Source organism: Leuresthes tenuis, unplaced genomic scaffold (assembly GCF_036924035.1).
Source record: "Leuresthes tenuis unplaced genomic scaffold, fLeuTen1.0.hap1 SCAF_3, whole genome shotgun sequence".
NCBI lineage: Eukaryota > Metazoa > Chordata > Actinopteri > Atheriniformes > Atherinopsidae > Leuresthes > Leuresthes tenuis.
Genome location: NW_027325357.1, coordinates 27,819,511 through 27,843,790, shown reverse-complemented (window position 1 = coordinate 27,843,790; position 24,280 = coordinate 27,819,511). Strand labels below are relative to the sequence as shown.

At 40.1% G+C, this 24,280-nt stretch overlaps 2 protein-coding genes across 12 annotated transcripts in view; one reads left to right on the top strand and one right to left on the bottom strand.

Annotated features, from left to right (window-relative positions):
• LOC140303899 (band 4.1-like protein 1) overlaps nucleotides 1-5,876 on the top strand; it is a 92,911-nt gene extending 87,035 nt beyond the window's left edge. For all 11 annotated transcript variants that reach the window (XM_072382872.1, XM_072382874.1, XM_072382871.1 and 8 more), the window contains 3 exons: nucleotides 806-886; nucleotides 985-1,101; nucleotides 1,894-5,876. In XM_072382872.1, coding sequence (XP_072238973.1) covers nucleotides 806-886; nucleotides 985-1,101; nucleotides 1,894-1,899 — 204 coding nt within the window. In that variant the 3' untranslated portion in view covers nucleotides 1,900-5,876. The remainder of the gene's footprint in view (nucleotides 1-805; nucleotides 887-984; nucleotides 1,102-1,893) is intronic.
• A 2,472-nt stretch (nucleotides 5,877-8,348) lies between these two features.
• cntn4 (contactin 4) overlaps nucleotides 8,349-24,280 on the bottom strand; it is a 170,912-nt gene continuing 154,980 nt past the window's right edge. Inside the window, exons 14-23 of the mRNA XM_072382884.1 lie at nucleotides 21,596-21,716; nucleotides 21,022-21,180; nucleotides 20,198-20,347; nucleotides 18,244-18,314; nucleotides 13,769-14,003; nucleotides 12,640-12,755; nucleotides 11,589-11,775; nucleotides 11,387-11,499; nucleotides 11,133-11,301; nucleotides 8,349-10,486 (exon numbers count right to left, since the gene is read on the bottom strand). Coding sequence (XP_072238985.1) covers nucleotides 10,395-10,486; nucleotides 11,133-11,301; nucleotides 11,387-11,499; nucleotides 11,589-11,775; nucleotides 12,640-12,755; nucleotides 13,769-14,003; nucleotides 18,244-18,314; nucleotides 20,198-20,347; nucleotides 21,022-21,180; nucleotides 21,596-21,716 — 1,413 coding nt within the window. The 3' untranslated portion in view covers nucleotides 8,349-10,394. The remainder of the gene's footprint in view (nucleotides 10,487-11,132; nucleotides 11,302-11,386; nucleotides 11,500-11,588; nucleotides 11,776-12,639; nucleotides 12,756-13,768; nucleotides 14,004-18,243; nucleotides 18,315-20,197; nucleotides 20,348-21,021; nucleotides 21,181-21,595; nucleotides 21,717-24,280) is intronic.

Here is a 24,280-nt window from a genome sequence, read left to right as displayed (position 1 = left end):
CCAGAGCAAGGAATAATGCAGAAGGAATAATGAAGTGACAGGCCACAACTGTCCCTGTAACAGCTTTTGTGCCAGTTGTCCAACTACAGTTCAGTCCCTGAAAAAGAGTGTTTTTACATATTAAAGAGCTGCAACAACAACAAGTCTGTAATTGAAACCCATATTCACTGTCTAATTGTATTATTACAAAAGCTGAATGTTTTTTGTGAACTGTTGAATTTACAAAAGTCAAGGCAAGTTTATTTGTGGAGCACAATTCGTACACAAGGCAATTCAAAGTGCAAAAGCACATGTTTGACGACTCAGATATGTCTTGACCTAATTGTATGTTACTCAACTCAACAAATATAAATATTTCTTTTCAATGAATTTGGTAGCTTTTAAGGTTAAGGGCCACATTAGGAAGAGGCTGGTGTGGGTTAGCATACAGCTTAGATGCATCTCACAGAAGTAGGTTCACACACACACACACACATACAGAGTTTGGGTTGTCCTCAGATGAACTGTGGACAGACACTGACCAAAAGTTTTCCATTTGAAAAAAATTATTAAATATTTAGCTTCAACACAATGACACAAACAATTAAACAGAATCATAAAACTCTCTCTGTTATGATACTGCTACAATTATTAGGTCCCAATATCTTAGCAATTTCAAGAGTGCTGCGACCGTCTGAGACAACCTGTACACAGTTTGGAGTATTTTGCCAAAAGGATGAGGATGAAACACATAGATGGTGGAGTCTTTTGATTGTTGAGAACAAACCAATGTTTCAGCAGATTTCTGTTGTTATTTGTTCCACAGACTGTGAAAGGAGGCTACTCGGAGACCAGAATTGAAAAAAGGATTATAATCACAGGGGACGATGATGTGGACCAACATCAGGCGAGTATTATGGAAACACTGAAACATCTCTACTTACAGAGCCCTGGAGGGTAATATGCGAAGTCGCTGACCTCTTTGTTGGTGTTTTATGGCTCCAGGCGCTCGCCATGGCGATCCAGGAGGCCAAGCAGCAGCATCCCGACATGTTGGTGACAAAAGCAGTGGTTATCAGGGAAACAGAGTCTCCCACTGAGGAGCTGAGGCAGAAAGCAGAGGTACAAGACAGCACGGGCATGTGATCAGAGTGCACGTTACGTTGTTTCATTCTTCTGCTTGAGCTGCCAAGCACAGAGCCTCTGTTTAAACGTGATGATTTTTTTTTTATTGGAAAGTTGACAACAGCGTAATACAACATGACACCTCCATCCTACTGATGGCACAGGATACTCCTTTTGCCTGATTTTTGAATTTGCATGTTAGTTCAACAGAGTTCTCCAGAAGCCCCACAGAGTCGAAAAGAGATGCCATAAAACTGTTAACGACAGTTGATGTGATAGTTGCAGGGGACATCACCACAGCTGCATATAAAACTTGTTGCAGATGAGAGAAGTGTGACGTCTAACATGTCTTAACATGGTAAAAGGCTGCATTTTAAATCAAAACCATGTTTTTCTTTAAATTAGTCTTTATAGTTTTGGGGTCTAAACATAACCAAGCTGTTTTCACCTTAATCCTTCATCACCCCTCCAAGCGCTAAAGGTGGATTTTTATTAGTCCTGAAAATTTCTAACCAGGTGAGAGACAGACATACATGCAAAAAAAAAAGACTGTGTCATGCAAAGTGACTCCGGAGGGTCTGTATGTGACTGGGTGTGAGACTGCGTTTGAAAAGGACCACAAGGAATTAAAAATCTGCACAGAGAATAAATAAAAAAAAACAGAAGACAAAAACACTCAACAGAGCAAATCAAAGAAACAAAAAACACCATGAACAGAAGACCAACTGTCAACTCATTTGTCAATGTGCGTGCTCGAGTCAAATCTGTGTGTTTCTGGTCTCGTTGCAGTCCTGATCGGCTATGGCGGCCTCTGAGACGGGGGAACAGGAGAGGATCCTCCAGCTGTGTGTCTCCTGCCCCGCTGAGCAGATCAGAGGACTCCTCCTCCACTGTGTACACGTTGTCACCAGAACAGACTGCATTCCATGAAGCAGTAGACCTGCACTCCTGTCCCTTTAGACAAGCCAACTGTGACTCGGCCTCAAACTCAGATGAGCCTCTTGTCCTGTTGTTTTCCGGATCATTCCAGCCCTGCAACTAATATGGAAACAGGAAATGTCTTCTGTTTGATGATTTATCACGTATCTGACATGTTCTGAATCAATGAGTCCCCCCTTTATGCATATATATATATATATATACATATGTATGAGGATGATGGACGATTGGGTTAAAGTATGGAGATATTTCTGGCAGTGTGGGTGCGGTGAGGAGGTGCCATACCTTAAGAAGCAGACTTTTTGCTCATTGTTGTCACCTCCTGGCCGTTACACATCCAGTTTAATCAACAGCTGTCTTATTAGCTTTTTACATTTTTATCGATAGAAGATCTAATTTATGTTCCGTGTTTGCCTGTTTATGAAATATGTATAATATCAGATGATTATAATCTGCATGAATCAATTAATAATAGCAGAGGGAATGGAACAAATATTACACAAACACGTCCACATTTGAAACCCCTGAGATGTTGGAGGGAGCACTCAGATGAAAAGGAGAAAGAAGAAACACAACACTGGGCCAGTGCTGAAGCTGACAGACTGATGGACACTTCAGTGGACTGCTGGTCCCAGCTTCCAATAAACCTCATCCCACGTCACGGTTGCTGGATGCTGGTCACACGTTCTGGGCAGAGTCATAGGATTTTTAGAGGAATTTTTAATATGAATAATGTCTACTAAGTTTTACAAATGTGATGGTATGTTTTTACTTTTTACTTACTTTTACTGAAACAGAATTGAGCTGTTATTCTTGTGCTTTTGAACATTTCAGTTTTCATGTGTAAGCATAACATGCTACACTGGAGATATTTTGAATTAATCAGAGAAACCTTGATATTATTTAGTTTGCCACATTGTGAGGTTGTATTTATGCTGTAACTTAGAGGGCTGCAATATTTCAGTATTGGCGTCATAGCAATTCCTTTAGCCCAATATCCTGCATTTTCTTTTGTTGCCACTAAGATGGATTTAGCCCAAGCTAAAAAACACAACTTTGACATATTAACCCACTCAACATTGTTTGGTCAAAAAGACATCTGAAAGACGTTTTGCTTAAATTGAGCAAAATTACGTGAATGTTTCATTAATGCCCAACGAAATACACGAATTAAATGTTCACATTTAGCCCAGATTTGACCGGGATTTGCTGTATAAACAGGAGTAGCATACTTGGGCTTCATCTTCTGGCACCGCTCTTATCCTGTTGAACTACACGATCATAGAGTTGCTACAGCTACAGTGACAGTGCCATATTGCTGATGCTGTCTGTTCAGTAGTTGAAGCTGCTAATTTACCACCATTCTATTCTCTACGCATAGCTACTTTCCACCAAACATGAAAAAACATGTTCAAAACAGGGACCACATTACATCCACCTCAGAAATATGAATTTTGAAACATATCTTCATATTATCCAATTTAGTCTTTCCACCCACAGGTTAACAAAGTGATTGTGTTTACTTGCACCTTGATGTCATAACTGCATTTTTGATGACAGAAAAGTGGGTGAAAAAACACATTCAGACGATAAATCAGACAATATATCAATTGAAAACTCAATATGAAATCCCAGTGTGTGTACAGAATTCAGCTGTGCATGTTACATATTTACAGTTGTTTGTGTGATGTAAACATTAGGATAGGCTAATAGGGACTAAACTGCTTGGGCTGTAGTCCAAATTTACCCAGAGATGGTGAATATTAGATATTCAGCCAATATGGAGAGAAGTTTGTATTTGAGTCATGTTTCTGTGCAGCTACTTTCCATTACTCTGTTTTACTTACGGCTTATAGCTAACGCTATATTGCGCTAACTTAGCTGACTTTGTCAACAGTTTGGTGTTGAGCAGGTCGCACACAGTGTGCTTATTTAAGTTAATTTGAGGGATTCTTTGTATTTTTTCCAAAGGGGGTTGTGCAAAGGGGTTTACTTATGAGTACTTTGTGTCTTACTTGCAATAGACGCAGTCGGAGCGATCTTAGTTGAGGGACAAATTCTGTAAGGCTAGCCAGACTAACTGCTGCTTAGAACAGGGACAACTGAAGAGCAAATGTTTGACTGCTCACATCAGTACAACAGACTTTCTGCTGCTGAAAAAGTAGTGACAGAGTAAAAAACTGCCTGATTATTACACGATATAGAATTTCTTGAAGTCTTTAAAGGTTTCAGTTGTGTTTGATGCTGACAGTTTGCTCTCTTGTTCTTGTTTTGAGTAGCAGTTATCTTGGCTAGCCTGTCAGGAGTCCTCCTGATTCTCCAGATTGAGAGTGCTCTGACAGCTATCTGCTGTTCTAACAAATCAACACATTTCACATTCCAGGATAAATTTTGGTTTGAAAATTAATAGCAAATCAGATAGTGATGTTTAAAAAGTTACTAGTTTTGAATCAAATGCGCATGTTTACAGACACTGCCTGAAAAGTTAAAAACCACAAGATTAACATACGTACTTCTTGTTTCCTGTTAGATTAACTTTTAAGTTATGGTGTATGAGTTTGTACTTATATTTATAGGAGGGGTAAATGTGAACGCCCCTCTAATTCCCCAAAAGACAAAGCAGAGAGCTTACAGTGTGACGCACACCAAATGCTGTCCTTCCACAGAGCGTGTTGGTTGTCAAGTATATCCATACTGTATGTTCTGAGTGACCTTTAATACTATACTATGCATCAATTATCAGTCATAAGAATCCTTCTGATGAAGCCTGACCCGTGTTAGCCTTGTTGCTGTCATTGTTAACTTTGTGCTACTGTTAACCAAGGCAGTGAAGTACACTGCTTGTGAGATTTGCAATAAGCAGCCATTACTTTTATCCTCTGTCCTCTAAAGGGAGAAAACTGTGAACTCTCATGTGTACCGAAGCATAACCAAAACCTATAACACTGCATTGTAGAGTGATAATCGAAGGAGCTTTTCCAACACTTGTGACCATGGCTTTGTCGCCCTCATTGTCTAGTCCCCCTGTCCCCCTGACTTGATACTGTCGACCTGCTGTTGATGCGTCTGTGGAAACGAGATTCTCAAACTGCTGATTTGTATATTATATTTTTTTCTGGTCATATGACACTGGATTGTTGTGAAGGCACTTGTTTGCAATAACAGTAGCACGTTCTGTAAACTTGTGGGACATGTTCCCGCTGATGAATTGGACATACTACTGAAGAAATTAACTACTGATGGTATTAGGAGAGAGGCTGTGGGTGAAGTGGTCAGTTGAAAAAGGAATTTAAGTATACACATCCATGCTTTTGTGTGTTATCTTATACAGTATGTTGGAGCAGAGATGGATATGCATGGTCAAAGCATCAATCAGTGAGTAAAAAGAACAGTGGTGCAACACAGACAAAAACATGAATGGGTGCCTTAAGTTTTGAGTTGAGATTATGGGAACAGGAGCAGCCCTCATCAGTGTTGAGCTGAAACTGTCCAAGGTGAGAAGGAGCTGTCTTGAAATTGAACTACAGTCTTGTAAAGAATATCACGTCAAATATAGAGGAAGACGAAATCTCTCTAAATCTGGGCTGTTTGTTCCCATTGAGATGAAAACATTTGTTGGCCCTGTGTTGAAACCAGCACAGTGTGGATTACAGATCAGTTTTTTTTCTCTGTGAAGGCCATCAAACTGTTCTGCTGTCAAGCTTCCACCTTCAATTCTCCACTGCCCTTTGCTCTACATTTCCCTAGTGCTTGGTGGTGTGTATGTGCTGTAATTGCATTCAGTTTAAATGGAAAACATACCTGCATAAATAAATGTCTCAGTATGATTCAAACAGTGTGTCAGGTTCTGAAATGAAGGGGGGTTGGGTTACTATTACTATTCTTTTTGAATAGTAACCTAGAGTATAATAAATATAAATATTATAATAAAGACACAGAGGGCAAAACATTTCACTTCTATGTAGCTTGAATGTTTTCACAGCTTATTTAGGCATAGGAAATAAAATACTTTGTGACATTAGAATCATTAAGTAGTAGTACACCCAATGCAAGGGAAACTGCTATTCTGTACTGCCATCTTGTGGTTGAATTCATAAAATGAGCAGGGTTTCAGACCAAGGTATCTGTGCGTTCTTAGGGCCATCTAGTGAAACTAAAGCAGACTTACATTGCAAAAACGATTCAACTAAGGGATATGTGTCATGATTCATTGGGGGAATTCTAGGATCCATAGTCATTTGAAGCTCCACAGCTTATGTCTGCTGCTGTGGAAAGTCACTTGGGTTGCTTCCTTTTACCTGGCTTCCCAGTGTTTTGTGTCAGTTTTTTTTTAATGAGTTTTATATCATCATGAGGCATTATGATGAGTTTCGGTGCAATCTGTTGGTTTCCTTAGCTAGGATATTAATTTTTTGAATTGGCTCTATATGAATTAATTGGATTATGATTACAATTAATTGAATTCCAATTGGCTTGAATTGGACTATATTACTTAAGTGCCTTGAGATGACAATTGTTGTAATCTGGCGCTATATAAATAAAATGGAATTGAATTGAATTGAATTATTAAGTACACATAAAGAGATTTCTTTTTGAAAGAAATGCCAATTTAATTTCATCCACCTTATATTCTAACCACTATGATGAGAAAAAAAAATTATGCTAAATGTACTGTAACTCATAAGATATGATGTGCATTTAAATTGCAGAATTTGAAAAAAGAAGGTTCAGACAGATCATGACAAAGATAAAATGTAGATATCATATTAAGGATATGTTCATGAAATGCACTATATAGGTCTATACTCATATATACATATATATCAGGTAACATAAGGCAGGGAAAGAACTATTTTTATGATGAGATCAGAAAGAATGGATGTTAAAAGGCTGGAAAACTACAGATCTATTGCTGTAATATCAGATATAATGTTCAGCTCTAATATTTCAAGAGATCAATAAACATTTTTATTACAGTAAATTTTGAAGGTGTACTCGAGTGATCAGGAAACGCATTAGTCTTTATCCCTATATGGCACATAGAGTGATATGTATTGATGGACTGACAGCTTTGCATTGTTCTATAAACCAATTATCTTTATTCACACAGTATAAACAACAAACAGCAACAGAGGGAACCCTCTTGTAGAGCGTATAATCCAGTACATCTCAGAGGGGCTGACTGAGACTGAAGCATAGACACAGGGCTTATAATGATTCAGATTTCATGGTACACATACAGTATACACAAACCTATAAGATGCATGAACCTTGCATGTTCCTAAAGCCATTCAATCGGTTTGCAGATGAACAGAAGAAAGAGGACAAAGTACAGTCATGCTGAGCAACAGTTAGCTACGGTATGAAACAGAGTTGTTACATAAAAACCAAGTAAATCATCTCTTTAGAAAGGTTCTTTTATATAAATGATTTGAAGTGTACAAAACAGTATATTACACATTTCTTGATGCATGATTCTGAGCGAAACCCAGTTGCCTACAGTACACTTCCCTTCAAAGTACTACAAATTACTTAACTGGATTACAAGCTACATACAGACTGCACTGTACTTGGGGTGGCACAGCAGTCCCACATGGCATCAGGAGACTATGGGAAAAGGAAAAATCAGCAGCATCATCTTTTATTAAGAACACACACCTATAAAAATGCACCAGGCCTCATGTATTGCCAATGTCCCATGCAAAACAGCAGAATGCCATTCAAACTAACCTCAGTGACCTCAGCGAAAGATGCTGGGGCCCCCACCACAAATAGTTTCTATCGTTCCAGCAGCATGTAAACATCACCGCGGCTGCTTTGTAGTTCTACGTTTCTAATGTTTTTTTTATATACTTATGATAAGTTAAGGCTCTTTAAGGACCTGAGGATTTTGAACATGTGATGAGGCACACAGAAGGCAAAGAATAGCTCTAGACACAGGGCAAACTGAAAGCATGAGGTGCATGAGACAGCCACAAGGGTGTAGTTCAATGGCCAAGGTAGAGGAACCCAGGAGAGAAGCTCTCCACAACAGCTCAGTCCTACTTCTGTCATATGGATGCCTTTCAGCACCGGCTTTCTTGTCCTTGTCTTACCTTAGAGAGAACCGACACAAAAAACACGGCAGGCTAACGCTTTAGCATCCAGTATGATAGATATAGACTCACACATAATTTGCATTCTTAAAGAGTTAAAGTCCGCTGGAATCATTCCCACTGCCAATATCAATTGTAAAGCAGGCTTTTCTGAGTGTAACTATCATGGCATCTGCAGTCCTTGTGAACTCTATGAACAGTGTCACACACAAACCTGCTAAAAGACCTAAAGTAAAGCATTGTTATGGGCTTAGCTGCTTTGAGTCATAGCTGTGTGTCATGACCGCTATCTATATGACATAAACATAGCTTGGATGCCACATCTGGCTCGGAAAACTCAAGATTTCAACAGCAAAACAACAAACTCTAGGCTTGAAAACAGTAGTCCACAAACCAACTAGAGATGTCATGTCCATGTCCATCTTTTCAATATATGGTCCATGGTCCGTTTTATCCTGTGTAGCAATAATAATCGACAAAAACCATAACATATGCTGCTTATCTTTGTGCATTTTACAGGCAGGTCCTTGATGTTTTTTTCTACGGCCAGAATCATACACATTAATCCAATAAAAACTCAAGTTTTCCTGTCAGTTTTTTGATACGAAAAATAACCCCTTGTAGCCTTAAAATGGCTTGAGTTTGACCCTACATCTCTTTCCTTGTTTAGTGAAAGGGGATCTATGAATATTCTAAACTGGCCCTGCTCACATCTCCACCCACCAGCAGTGCCTAGCAGCTAGTGACCACTCAATTTATAGGGTCAAGGCCCAGAAACTATCAGCTAGTATCAGCTCACTCAGCAGCCGCTAGCCCCCAGCTAACTTCTCTTTCTAGCTTGCACTAGCTCCTCAATTAATCACACGAGCTGTAAAGCCTCACTCTGCAAGTGATCAGGATTGGTTCCTCAAATGCTTCATGTAGAACATACAAGACTGTCTCACTTCGCCTTTCTGAGACTACACATGGTGCTATGTCAACTCAAAGCAGAAATCTCCAGCATGACACTTGGCAAGCCATGGTTTGCTAATTATATGTCTGGTAATAAATCACGTTTCAAGTTTTGGACATGTTAACAAGGTTAAAAACACGACTTATAGCCAATGTAGACTTCGTATTTTTTGAGCATACTCTTGTCTCCCAGAGTATGATGTTATGCAAGCTGTTATTGGTGGAGAACCAGTGTTCTCTGTCACCGGTTTCGGCCAAATCCCCGTTAGAATTTTGACTCAATAATGGCTTAATCTAACAAAGTGAACTGGTATAACTATAGACTCGCATTAGTTTCAGTTGCGCTTCAGCGGGCCTTTCTGATTAATACATTGACAATGCATTTTGTTCTGCATCTCTCACAATTTAGTGGACAGGGGGAATGATTAGTAACTTGACTCCAGAATGTCGACATAGCATTTCATTATATTGACAAAACTTTTTGACTAAAAAAGTCTTTTTGTAGTCATGTCAACCTGACTTGGATGCTTATAGTCCTCATTTGATGCAGATTGACAAATTTAGGGGAAAAAAAAATTGAGCCTACCTCCTAAATGAAATCCCATCTGATATAACTTTAGTGAGATAACTTTGCAGTTTTCTAATGTTAACACAGTTTGCAGTACGATAAAGCATTAGCATACACCATCTAATGCCACTCCTCTCTTCACACTCTGAGGAAGATGACCAACAGCGACACCAACACCAAAGCTTTCCTTTGGCTAAAATATTTTGACATAGTGTGGCAACTGAAATGCAGAGATGTACCGGGCAAAAGTTCATTCACATGACTGAAAAAAAGAAAAAAAAGAGCTTATCTTAGAAGACAAAAGGAGCGCTGTCATATCACATTCTTAACCTCCAAACCGGAAAACTGGATGATGTTATTCGCCATGCACTTAAATGTTCTCGCCCAATCAGCCCAGGCCAACTTTAAACCCGTTAAGAAAACAAAATCTATAAAAGCTTGACATGTGATACAAAAAGATGCATATAAGACATTATTCTCTTTATTTTTCTCTTATGAAAGCTGCTTTGGTAACAACACAGTCACGACATCAGTCAATCCTCTTCACCTGGCCTGGGTGCTGAAGGGAACTCCACATCTGCCATCGCAATGACCTACTTTTGCTTTTTTCAGTCAGCGGCTTCCCTCTGCCTCTAAAATCTAAATGAATGGATCTAGTTACACCAGAGTGGGCTGTGTTTGCGTTACGTCGGAGAGCTGTCTCCACATCAGATACAACGCCTGCTTGGAGCCGTTTGTCATAAAGATGTCCGTGCTGTGAAAGACAGCGCTATTGTACTGAGGGCTGATAGAGTGGAGACCTTGGATGCTGAGCCGACTGCGTTGGGGCCTGAAAAAGGTTTTGAAATAAACGAGGATGTTAGCACATGACTGTTTGCTCTGGAAGAGGAAAAAAAACACACAAAGTTGGCATTTCATCTTTTTAGTCTGCTGCCTCTCCAGCTTGCTTTAGTGATTTCAAGCTAAAATATGAGCTTTTTCAAGAGGTGAGGAATGTTTACTTCTAAAGAGGGCTGTCAGGGTATTGGATTTTTACTGCATAAGTATGGTGCCCAAAATTATTCCTAATAACGTCAGCACTGCATTATTGAATATATGAAAAAATATATGTATATTGCTAGAAAAGTTTCTATATATTTTTTTATTTTATGGGGTCAGAAACCAATATGGATTTATTTATTTGGATTGTATCAAGTGGGGATCAAGTCATGATATGATCAAATGTGTATCATCAACACAATATTTATATTTTATTTCTTTATTATTACGATTATCATGAATTTTCTACATACAACTTTGGCACTTTCTTCTCACACTGAGGCTGTAATTTGATGTGTTTGATGGTGCACATTATTTTCCTACTCTTGATGTTTCTTTGGAGATGATGACGGCTAATATGTTCTGGCAAGATGGCAGCAGGGGATTGGATTATTCAACTCAGCCCTGTGGGAGTCACTAACTAGCTCTCCACTGACCTGGTATCCTTGGGATGGTGATCTGCCTGCTACTGCTGCCATCCCCTCCCTCCCCAAATGGCTTTATCTGGATGATATAATCCTCATCAGTGGGAAGAGCAAGCTCTACGGAGGTGGTGTTGGTTTCCATGATGCTGGGCCTGCTGTGTCGATTCTTCTTGTACAGCACCTAAAGATGAAGTTAAGACAAGAATATGGGCGTACCATGGCAAAGCACACAATTTTCTGATCAAACAAAGCGACTATGTGCTTACTTTGTAACCAGTCACTTCTGACTCATTCTCCAGGGCTTTGACCTGCTCCCAGTTCAGTATTATCTTGGAGTTGGACGTGTTCCACATCACTTTACCTGGCGGTTGACTGGGTGCTGTGAGGAGTAAAACACATTATTAACCTCAAACAAAAGCTGAGCAGTGGCATAAAGTGACCAGGAATGATCTCAGCTTAGACACTTACGGGGTTTTTTGGTGGTAATGTTGACGGTGGTGCTGGGTGGCCCCGTTCCAGCGGTGTTGTAGCCCCTAACTGAGATGTAATATGTGGTGCTGCCTTTCACCCCGTGGATAACAGTGGATGTTTGATTTCCTACAGTCCTCTGCACGCTGGCCATGTCTTCCTTTTCACCTCTACTCCAGTACCTCAGCTGGAAGGCAACAAGGCAGAACCGCAGACGTGAGCGCAGAAAAACACGACAGACAGACACCTTAAAAGCCTTCTCTTACACCCTGTCAGTGACGTGCAAACTGAAAGCAGGGACATGTGAACTCAACTGGATGGAAGACGGAAGCTGTTCTGAAACCAAGCTTTAGCAGCATGTCAGCTCACATGCCTTAAGAGATGTGTGACTCTGTTGTGCTCAAAGGTGTTTCGCTTTAAGTTATGTGCTAAAGAGTGCAAAAGAAACCCCAAGACAAAACCAAAAAAGACAGAACCCTTGAAAATATTAACCCATCAGAGGATTTCTGTGTCATTTTCCTTTGTCACAGCTGCAATAGCACAAAATCTAATCTGTTTGTCCTTTCACGAATGATTTGCCCAGGCCCTGCTCCTCAGTTTACTTTGAATGGTCAGCATTTGATAATTCTGGCAATCCGGAGGAATGAAAACGACGCCTTTGTTAACATGCAGGATTTGAATAATGAGTGGAATTAAAAGGACGAGTGCAAAGCCGCTGTCTCAAACTGCATTGCTGTGTGGATTAGAAGCTAAACGTTCTTGTCCCTTAGAATGTTGCATCAGTACGCTAATCAGGGTGGTTACAGTACTTAGGTAAGCAACAAGAGGAGCACAGCTTAGCCAACAGGCTTGGGACCAGGCTGGACCATTATGCATGCAGCAAGCTATTATCTTGTATGCCCAGGGTGCAGGAGTCTGAGACACTCATCAATAATGGAAGACAACAAGATTCAACAGCATTAGTTGCCATACACACACACGCACACACACACGCACACAGGAGCACATCCATTGGAAGCACACACAAACAAGGTATTTCATCGGAGCTCACCTCATAGCCCAGCACCCTCCTCTTGCTGGCATTCCAAGGCAGAGCTTTCCATGAAACTTCGATCTCTGATGCAGAGAGGCTCTTGGCACGGACTCTAGTGGGTGCTCGGCCAGGCTCTGGAGTTAACGTAAAAAACGATTTAGGAGTAATGCTTGGCTTTGATGAACCCTCAAAGAGGGAACATCAAAACTGTTTCAAAACCACTTCTTTCATTAAAACAAAAGAAGGAGGGAAGTAAGGACAAGTCGTATGCAAGTGCTGATAAAAGAGTGCCGGCTGCAAGAACAAAACTGCCACTGTTCAGAGCCAGAGTTGATCTATTCTTATACTCACGCACTTATGCTAACTACGCAGATACAGTCATGAAAAGGAAAGTGCGCTCTATTTCAATTCTAAAAATGTATCTTGTCCTTTAGCAGGTCTTGGAAATGAAGAAATACAACTTTGCAAGAACAACAAAACATAACATATTACTGTATGATGTATGATGTAACAGTCTCTCACATTATTGTGGAGGAATGTTGGTCCACTCTTCTTTTCAACTTAGCTTCAGTTCATTGGGGTTTGCAGCATGTGTTTATGCACAGCTCTCTTAAGGTCCCACCACAGCATTTCAGTCAGGCTGAGGTCTGGACTTTGACTGGACCTTTGCAACACCTTGATTCTTTTCTTTTTCAGACATTCTGTTGTAGATTTGCTGCTGTGTTTGGGATCATTGTCATGTTGATTACCCAGTTTCAGTCAAGTTTTTTCTGTCAGACTGATGGCCTCACATCTGACTCTAGAATACTTTGAATACAAACGCTGATCATCAATTAACTAAGTAAATTTGAATAGCAGCACCTGGCTGCAACTGACTCCTTACGTTCTATTGAAATAGTGAGGGTGGACTTAGTTTTAGTTTTTCACATACTTTTTCTGCATCTTAGTTTAGTTTTTGTTCAGTAAATAATGACATGATCTAATATGCGTTGTTGTTCAACAGCTGTTGTCTTTATGTTATCAGATAAAGACCTCGTATGGACCAGATTATTTTTAAATTTTGTCCCGATCGAGAGAATGTACTTTGTTTCTCACAACTGTAAGTCCACTCTGAAGCACACTGTGTCTAACATGAGATAATACTCACCTTCCTCAGCAGAGTAGATGGTGGTAACAGGTCCAAATGGCCCCTCCCCCTCGTTGTTGTAAACCCCGACCTTCACGTGGAACGGCGAGAATGGCAGAATGCTCTCATTTTTAAAGACATATCTGGATGCTTCAGCAGACGGTACGGCTGCCTGCATCCAGCCTGTGGCACCGTGGGGTCGAAACGCCACCACATAACCGAAACCTGGTCCATTCTGCAACTCCTCTGGTACTGGCTGCAGAGCAACAGCATAGTTTCAGCACTGTTAATGCCCTCTCACTTCAATCATTCATCACAGTTTAGAAACTATGGACCAAATACGGAGATCAGAGATGAAGCTTTTAAATGTAAAGGTAATGCATGGCTTCAGACATAACACGCTGAACACACAAGAGCTTTTACAGCACAAATCCATTACACAGTACAGAGCACTCAGCATGATAACACGAGCTCAGCTGCAGTCTGATAACATGCCCCAGACATTTATAGCAGAAGACTCCGTTCTAGTGGATAAACCAACCCTCTTCACTCCTGTCTACTAAAAGATATATGCATTCATTACATTTTTAGTGTAGTTAGAGGAAGAGCAGTGTGGCGACTCGGACTGTGATCTAGATACTGTATATGAACTGTGGAGCAGCATGGATATTGATGCTCTCAAGAGAATTGTGGCTTTGTTGAGGCTCTGACCTCTTACAATGAATTTGTTTTGCATTTACTTATAATAAAAAAAAAAGGATTAAATAGAGAGGGTCATAACAGTTTGCTCTGAAGTTGTTGCATTTTATATCTAACTGACTGACCTGTGCATAGCTCTTAAAATATAAAACTGAATATTTATTACAAATCAGACAGAATTTGTGAATGTAAAAGGACAGACTTCTCAAGTAGCACTAATAACACGAGGTCTCCCACAGTTGCTTCACACTGTCACGCCGACTTGGCGGCTTCTATCGGTTTATTTGTGCGAGAACTTCGGATGTGACAGACTAGAATGTTTCTTGGTAAAATGCGTTTTAATATCACGTTTAAAAAACCTATTGTAACTCTTCACTTGAAATGAAATACACAGCATGAGATTACACTGATTTATATGCTGAGAAATGATTCAAAGTGTAAATATTTGGGCAGTTTTTAAAAAGTTGTCTTTAAGTCACAGGCCTATGTATAGTGAAAATGTCCTTTAAATGCAAAGTACCCACTTTAATTCAAAGATTTAGGAACTACTGCTCTTTGATATGTAGAACAATCCCTTTCAGGGATTCTAATGTAATTGGACTTTGAATGAGAAGCTGTTTCATTGGAAGGTGTGGGCTGCTCCATTATTTCTTTAACATGCTGTCAAAAGAGCTCTCAGTGTGAGTGAAACGGACAATCTTTGTGATGCAAAGACAAAGGAAATCCATCAGCGAGACTGAAATAACAATAGTAGTGGACATTTTTTACATTCTGAAAGAAATCGAATACACTGGTGAGCACAACAACACAAAGAGGTCTCAGTGTCTCTGGAGAAAAACAGTGGAGGGTGAAAAGAGGATCTCTTTTTTCATGGTTACAAAAACAAAACAGAACAACAAACCAAAAAATTCCAGCGGGATTCTCCACAAGGTGCAAAGAATTCATAAACTACAAGAAAGTCCCGATGAGACTTTGCCATAAAATACCTTTGAAACAAAGACCAGTTCTGGAACAGCAGTCTTTGAATAGAGGAAACTTAGATTAATCCATATCAAAGGGCGGGAAGTAAAAAGAGTGTGTGTGTGTGTGTTTGGGGGGGGGGGGCAACATAAGACTCATATGAGTGTTTCTACATCAGGGCAAACGTCATTGTCTTGTCTTTGCTTAAAGAGCCCACAAAATCTTCAAAGGAGGACAGAGGCAAGGTCAATTGTCAGAAAGACCAACAAGTTTAAGACCAACACGTCACAGCTGTTCTTTCACTTCTGAGTTACATTCAGCCAATAACATAATAACACTTTAGTAATACACCTTTGTTACTTCCTGATTGTGTTCAGACAGTAAAATTACATGGCTACGGTTATAAAACCATTTTGATAAAAGCTAAAATACATTCTTTTTACAATGCAACAGTCACCTTCATGGATGATATTTTTATACTTCACATGCAGTTGCTCTCACAACCATTAGAGGTCGGTTATTCTTCACATAATCATAGTTCCTATCTGCCTGCATGAGTATACATCCCAGGGGCACATTTTGGGAAGGAGGACAGTCTTGTTAAACACATAGAGGCAGTGTGATGACCCTGGAATTCAAGGTGTTTACTGAATACAAAAAATCGAAGCAGAAGCAGCTCGATGAATTGCAAAGTATTATTGAGATATAGTCGGTCTGCTCAGATTCAGCCAAATACAGCGAAGCTGATTGGACAACGCTTCACATTACCTCTAAACATACTGTAAAACAAAATCTATGGCCAAAATAATTGAATGACAACTGAATGATTAAATGATGACGACTTGCCATGTGAAAATATAACTAAAGGCAGCAAGATCAACGAACAGATAACAACTGAGCAGGAGGAAACCCATTTCTCATTGCCTGAAAGCATTCTCAATAATGTATCAAAAATCAACATTTTTTGATGGTTACACATATCTATCTAATTAAATTTGAACCTCCTGAAAAAGGAGGGTTGAAATACTAAAGAGTCAAAAACTTCCAACAATTTGGGTGTGGTTACTGAAATACTGTCAAATTAAAGCTTGTGTATTTTGATTTATTTAGCTCTTTCCACACATGAGATATGTGACATTAATGACTTCATCAGCCTGTTGAAGCGTTGGCATTCAGACATTCTTCAGCCCTCTTGCAGACATGTCTGCAAAAGTGAAGAAAGAGCAGCTAAGTATGTGCGATTAGACAGTAATGAAATGAGGTATAACAATCCTTATAGAGTCACGCTTCTCTTACATCTCGTATCGCCATTACCATACACTATATATTAGTGTGACAAGTGCACGGTGGTTGTGTGAAACATCACGGTTGTGGATGGCAGCAGCTGAAAATATCACTTTTCTACATGTTTAAGCTTGTTGAACAGTCAGTGGTATACTTGTGAGGGTTTAATTGTGCTATAGTAGCAGTGTGACTGTTAATAGTTCCAGAAAAACATAATGATGTTTACTTCACCTGAGGCAACCATTTCCACGCCATCATTGCTGTTTGGCAGAAGAGAAACTGGATTACCACACAAAACTCTATAAGTTCTGCTCGAGTTACAGTTTTCGTATTGTAAGAAGAAAAACTGCAGTAGTTGAAAATACTGGCATATGATCAGTGAGCAGAAGCTTAGGCGACAGCTCAAACACTTTCTCATTCATTTGGCTGAGAAAAGAAAAACATTTGGTGCTGCAGATAATTACTGTACGTGAAACCATGGAGGAGGAAAGTTTGAACAGTGCTGTTTCATTTATTTGATAAATTCTTCTGTCAGATTAACCCGCTGCTGCTGTATGTGTCTGTACGTTGATGTGACTACGGCAGTTCGTGCTTGTGCCGTGTTGAAGTGATACGCATATGTGATTCAGTCCAAATTTCCTTCTCCAAGTGTTACGGAGAACCACCAACATTCACACATCAGGTGGCAACAGATTAATGAAATGCAGTTCTTGTGTGAAAAGGGCTTGACTAAAGTGTTGGATCATTTTTTTTTATAAAAGTTACCAAGTGATTGGTCGCATGATTCGATCTACTACACTGAACTCTTCCTTTACTACTACCATCAGGCCAACACTGGCCTCTGTCCAGGGGATTTCATGTAATCTTGAAGGCAGAAAGTTAACCTCATCTTCACTACTTCCACGAGTACTGTTAACTACATCATAAGCCTGAGGTTTAGGCATTTATTCGTGTCTTCACCCACAGCTCCTGGGCAAACACAAAAGTCCAGTCTGCCCTTGTGTCTTCAGGCAAACGTTAAGATTGCACACGCTACCCTTCATCCCCGCTTTTGTGTCAAAAAGAAAATGCCTGAGGATTTTTCAGGGCTAAGGAAAAATAGCAGCTTTGTTAAGCAGACGTTCCACTTTAATTGAACTTTTGTGTATTGAAACATCAAGAAAGATTCTGAGAAACATTTCTCAGCAGGATGATTTAGAGCAGCCTGAATAAATAGAAGCTTTTGAAGCCTGGTTGATATGCAGGAGCTTTGTAGAAACAGAAAGCTAGAGAGCAAGACAGAAAGAAATAAAAAGAAAGTAATCTAGAATACAAGTTAGGACTTTGAAAGAACCCTTTAGTTTAATTATCCTATCAAAACCTCAAAGGCATTTTTCTCTCTCCCTGGGTGACAGCAGCAGTTATTGCCTCTGTGTTTTTAAAAATGAAATGCCATACATTAAGCCGTTCACATGTTATTAATGAAACAGGGGCCCGGATCCAAAGAGAATAACGATGTCTGGCTGCAAACTGGCTCCTCCATGGGTGAGAGGGTCCTGAACAAGCTTGCTTACCTCCCATGTGATGACTAATTCAGAGCGACTGCCTCCGCCTCCACTCACATTAGCTGGTGTGACCTTTGGAGCTGCAGGAAGAAGACAGAGCAACTTAGCTGTGTCGGCTTCATATGGGACTCTAAAGGAACATGTAATCATTTTCTCTCTTGCTGCTCCCACATGACAAACAATGCACACGTCAACACACGTCCTCCTCTATCTGCAGAGTCCAAAACAAATACCACTGAGGTGAAACACAAAGGATCTAACATCAGCAAACAGCTGGCTGCATTCAGAGACTTCAGAGCTTACATTTTCTCTCTGACCAGTGGCAGAAGAATTTAGATTTTTCTGTTGGAGATAAGGAGTAATATCCAACTACAATTAAGTGTTTTGGCAAGTAATGAAAATGTATGCCACTTACATTAAAGTGGTGTACATCGCCTGTAGGGAAATTCAGAGGAGGTGTGGAGGCAGTGCAGGGGACTGAGATGCAGCAAAGGACCAGTTGCTGAATGCATTGCTCACACATGTAAAATGTGCCTTAACTGTCAGATCGGAAATAGACTTATTTCTGCAGTTAATCGTAGGAAGTTAGTTTTTCGTTTTTTTTGGACGTAAATATTCTTATTAACATGTTAAATCTGTTTGTTAGATAAAATAATTAAATAATAATTAAATATTAATTCAGGACCCATTCAGATGTGGTCCAGGACACATTTATCCACATTCTTTTAGCAGTCTGAAGACCAAATGCTGACCTGATGTGACTCCATGAAAACAGCAGATGTTTTTGTGAGCTGCTCTCCTGGTTCCATGGAAAAAATATCCTCTGCAAAAAGCCCAGTCCAAGCTCACAGTATCATTAATAGAAAATCCAGAAAACCTCCTGTTTGCCTTTTAGATCAATATCTGTAGTGACAGTCAACAAAGCCAAAGCTCTGGATCTGTCGTGTTGGTCCAGGGAGTCGCCTTTTAACAGACCGTGACCTGAACAAGCTCCATTTACTGCACTCTAAATAGTTATTGTAGCCTGTGGACACAGCAGGGAAGCTCATATAGTCTCAAGTATGGTGTTAATCTAAAGCTACGCAAAATGGCTATATTTCAAAATCTAAAATGTTCACATGCAAACAGGACTTATGAGAGAGAATTCATGGAAGATAAGGCAAAGCTTTGTTTTTTTTTTCAAAAAGAAGAAAAAAAGCTTATTCTCTGTCCTGCCAAGTAGTTCTGACATCCAGGGTTAGTCAGAAGTAGTTACAGAGCTGTGGTTATCAGAAACACATTATAACAAACCTGTAGCATACAGACCAATACTATCCTCTATGTAGTTATTGTGACCGGCCTGTTCTCTGGAAAGAGGAGTTATACTGGACCAGTAAGTTTTAGCCCACAGTGCACTGATGCTAATGCTACTGGACACAATGGGGAAAAGCATTAATTGGCCTGTTTTACTGGTTGTACCTGCATTAAAATAAATGTAAGAAATAGAAATATTTAAACACGCTACTTTTGTTGTAAGAACGATATAAGATAACAGAAACACCAGTAGACCTGCTGTTGCCTTGGTTCTTGCTTCACTGACTGCTGACCGTGTGATGTAAGCTTTGTGTTTATTTGCATACAGAGAGGTGGAAGTGGTCACTTAGGACGGATCATAATGTCGGGTGAGAACACGAGTACTTAAAAGTGCCCACTTATGATTGAATCACCCAGGATACACAATAACACCAAATGTGAACAGGGCTTTTGCTTACAAACAGTCATCCGTAATATTTGCCTTATTCCAGACTCTAATCTTATTTTTCCAACAGTATGATTTTTGCAACAGTTTGAGTTGTTTTTGAGCATTTTTTGACTGTAATTAAATGTTCAACTATTCATCCAACGAAATGATGAAACTGCTAACATTCCATTAATCCTTGACAGAAAGAAATGGCATTATTTAAAAAAGAGTTTCAGTACATACAGGTGCTCTTTGTCCTTGCTTGTTTGGACGGCTTGCTGGGCTCACCGGTCCCAATTCTGTTGCTTGCCAGGACTCGAAACTCATACTCCACCCAAGGGCTCAGATCTATTACTGTAGCTGTCAGCAGGTTGCCCCCCACCATCTCAGGAACTGGCATAAAACACAGAATGCTCCCCTCAGTTTCAACACTTCATGTGTGTTTGTGTGTGTTTTCTATGTGTGTGCCAGCTCAACTACAGCAGAGAAGTGTATTCAGAATCATTTTACCTGTCTCGTAACATGTTAAACAAACCGTGAATGATATTGTCCATTGTGTATCTAAACTGCAATCAGCAAATTTTCTAAATCCCTGTGACTTCATGGAAAAGGGTACCTACAAAGTCATGTTGTGTTTCAATTATGTGACCCAGACGCTGCAAATCAATGAGGCCAGAAAAATGATGTCACATAAAAGTGTCACAGAGTCACAAAGGTATCAATAGAGCAAGGTATACAGTGTAGGATAAAAGCACATTATACCCATAACCCGTGAATACTAAGGGTCCCATTGAAGAGGATGTGGGAAAAAAATTACTCTGTTGCTATCACATAACCACACGATCAAATTACAGCCTTGGCAACATGCCTCATCATCAGGACTAGATCCATGTTTCAGGGCTCCCAGGGGTCCGATAAAATAGCGGTCAATGATCCCGGTGCTATTGTGTGCCATTTGGTGCTGGAGTAAAAATTACAGCTGCAATATTTTTCGCAGGCGAGGCAGAATGAAGAGCGACCCCCTCCTTGTGATTGGAGGAGGCCACGGCTGGTTGGAGAGAGCTTACCTGTGGTGACAGCCTGCCACCCCAGGGAAAATGGTGTCCTGGCCTGGATGGTGTATGCCGTAATTGGACTGTGATTATCAGGGCCGGGCCTCCAGGACAGAGTGGCTGTAGTATCAGTGATTTCTTCAACATGGCTGCTGGTGGGGGGCCCCGGGGGACCTGATAGATGGCACAGCCAGGCAGGAAAGAGACGAGAAAGATAGAGAAAATGGAGGTGGGGGAGCGAGGAAAGGAGAAGGGGTGGGGGATGTAAATCAGGAAGAGATGGAGAGATGGTGGAGAGAGTCGGAGTGGTTTCAGCACCTGCGGCTACTGTAGCAAAGTCAGTTCAGTGTGAAACCTTTGGGAGCTATTCGGGCTAATTAGAAAGTAAATTTCCTTTAAACCTTGAACAGAGTTTTTTCTACATGTCCAACTTTTTTAGTCTATTCCTTTATTTCTTCATCAGTGACACTCATTCAGTCCAACTGAGCATAAATCACTTACAAACTGACACATAATTTAACTATGAGAAAACCTTACAGAGTGTTTGAACTACCCAAAAAAAGGTGGAATGCATGGTGTCACGACTTACCTCTGACAACCAAGTCCATGGCGATGGAGATGCTGTCCACCTTCGTTTGCACGGCGCACGTGTATTTCCCCGCATGCCGCAGCTGGATGTTCCGAATCATGATGTCTCCAGCCGAATGCTGCTGCCGTTCAGTGCACACACACGCACACGCACACATGCTTCCATAAGTAACCATAAAGCCATTGTAATTAAAAAAAGGAAGCTCGTTCTCATGTATGTGTCTTGAAAGATGAATCCACAATTCCTCATGCAGCCTTTTCTTCCAACAGGGCGTGGAAATACCACTCCATGCATTTATTTCATCGCTGTAATTACAGTAATGCACTTGCCCTAATGGTTTGATTGGGATTGTGGGATTTTATATGGAGCAGCCTAATGGCTAGTCTGATATTTAGTTCTTTAAGAGAGGCTTTCTCTAATTGCAATTCCCACTCCTACATTATCATTTTATCAGAGTGGAGCCGAGCAGGTTGTGCTGTAATAAATTAGAGTTGGCTGAAAGCTATGGCACAGTGGCAGTAAGAATTCTGTGAAGTGTCTGGGAGCTTAATCAATGTAAGTGGAGATGAACAGCAATTTATTAAGCAGAGGATTTGAAATCATCCTCCAAGAAACACCTAAATTCAGAACAGAAACAGAAAGCCACCAGTGCACTTTGTTCATCTTCACGCCGTTTTTTTTTTTAAAGAAGCCTTGAATTCCCTTTGTTAAAAAAACGAGACTGAACAACTCATGGTGAGATGTTGAGCTGCAAACCTTTTAAAGTATTCACAGAACAACTGAGACTGGCTGTGGAGTGTGTATGTAGATTTCATTCAAAAATAAAACCAGAGGCAGGAATTCCGTGTCCATAAATAATATACAAACATGATACAAACATCCCCTCTGCACTGCGGCTGAATTTATTACGAGCCAATGAATGGACCAATGAATCTTCACAGTTACCTCTCGACCTTTATTCATAGAAATCTCTGAGGGAGTTTAAAATTAATCTATATCTTTTATGTGTTGGGATTTTTACAAAAGCACAGATGCACAGACAGAAAGAGGATTCCACAACCAACTTCAATAAGGTCAGTCTTTCATTAAATCAGCTGCTTATCCGTGAAAAATGCATGTAAACAAGACAAAAAGCAGATATGTGGCTGGTGCTACTGTGAGACATGCTGGTGGAGGTTTGCGCTTACAGGGAGGTCAGCATACAGTGATGCATGCAAAAGTAATGAAAGTAATGAGTGGAAAATGAGAGCTTTGAGTGGAATTGGCAATTAGCATGTTGAAATCTGGGGCCATCAGCACAAAGCACCTTAAATTTTCTTGTTAAGTGTGACACTTAAGGCTTAATCTCCTCTTAGCTAAGGGATTTAGTGAAGGATGCTGGACAGAATCTCTTAAAATGTCTCCTTAGTTGAGAAAAATTGACACAGTAGTTTATACGGCAATAAAAACAACTCTACAGTTTACTTCCTTGTTCTCACGTTTAGCTGAACAGTTATTAGTTTACGTGTCGTCACCTCACACAAGCAGCACACAGGTAAAGAAACTTCAGCAGAAAATAGAACAAAAAATGTTATGATATCAAATGAAGTGGATGTTGACTTTTTTTCAGTCAATGAACCGGTCTTCATGTTGTATGAGAGCTTGAATCCCGACATGTGCGCTGCCAATCACCCTTCATATTGCTGGGAAGCTAAGTGTGCTGCAACCAACCCCCCCGGCAGCCGGGTAAATGATGCGCCACACGCTGACTTGTAGACATGAAACCGCTCTAAAATAACTGAGTGGAAAGATCTTACAATGTAAAACTGAAAAGAGATCATTAACCGCAAAGTGGCTGAAAGAGCACAGCTTCAGAAAGTAGATCCAACTGTAAAAGACGGGACAAATTGTAAATTCACTCATCAACTCATCACAGATTTTTTCCTTCTAATGGCTGCTCACGTCTTTTAGTACAACAGCTCAACTTATCTAAGGAATTCCTTAAGAATACGGTGAAGATTAGAAGAAAACCTTAAATTCTTTTCAAAGACAAGACTTCAGGAGGTTTTGTGAAATTCCTTTTTTTTGGGGGGATTTTTGGAGGAATTCTGTGGTGCTTTGTGCAACTGGCCCCTGAACCTATTTTAATATGAATCTACATTTCTGACTGTATCACTCTTCTCCAGTCCCATATAAAACCAAAGATTGACAAGCCCGCTGTGCCAAGTTACAATTCTTCAGCTGCGATTGGAAAACCCTGTTTGGGGTGTTGCTTTCCTGAACCTGATCCGCTTTGGGCTGCAGGGATAAATAAGTCAGCTGTAGAACAGACTGCATTTTAACTCGACTCATCTTGAAACCCTTCTGAACAAATATTAGCCAGATTGTCTATAATAATAATAACAATAATAATAATAATAATAATCATAATAATAATAACAACAACAACAACAACAATATGTTTTATACAGTCATGAGAAAAAGAAGGTACACTCTCTTTCAGTCTTAAGGATCTACGTATCAAGACATCATAAAAAATCATCTGTGATATGTTCAGAGAATATAAACCCAGCAGAGCTCTTAGATCTAAGGACTCAGGTCAGCTGGTCCAGTCCAGAGTCCAGACTAAACATGGAGAAGCAGCATTTAGCTGTTATGCTGCAAACAAGTGGAACAAACTGCCAGTGGAGATTAAACTGTCACCAA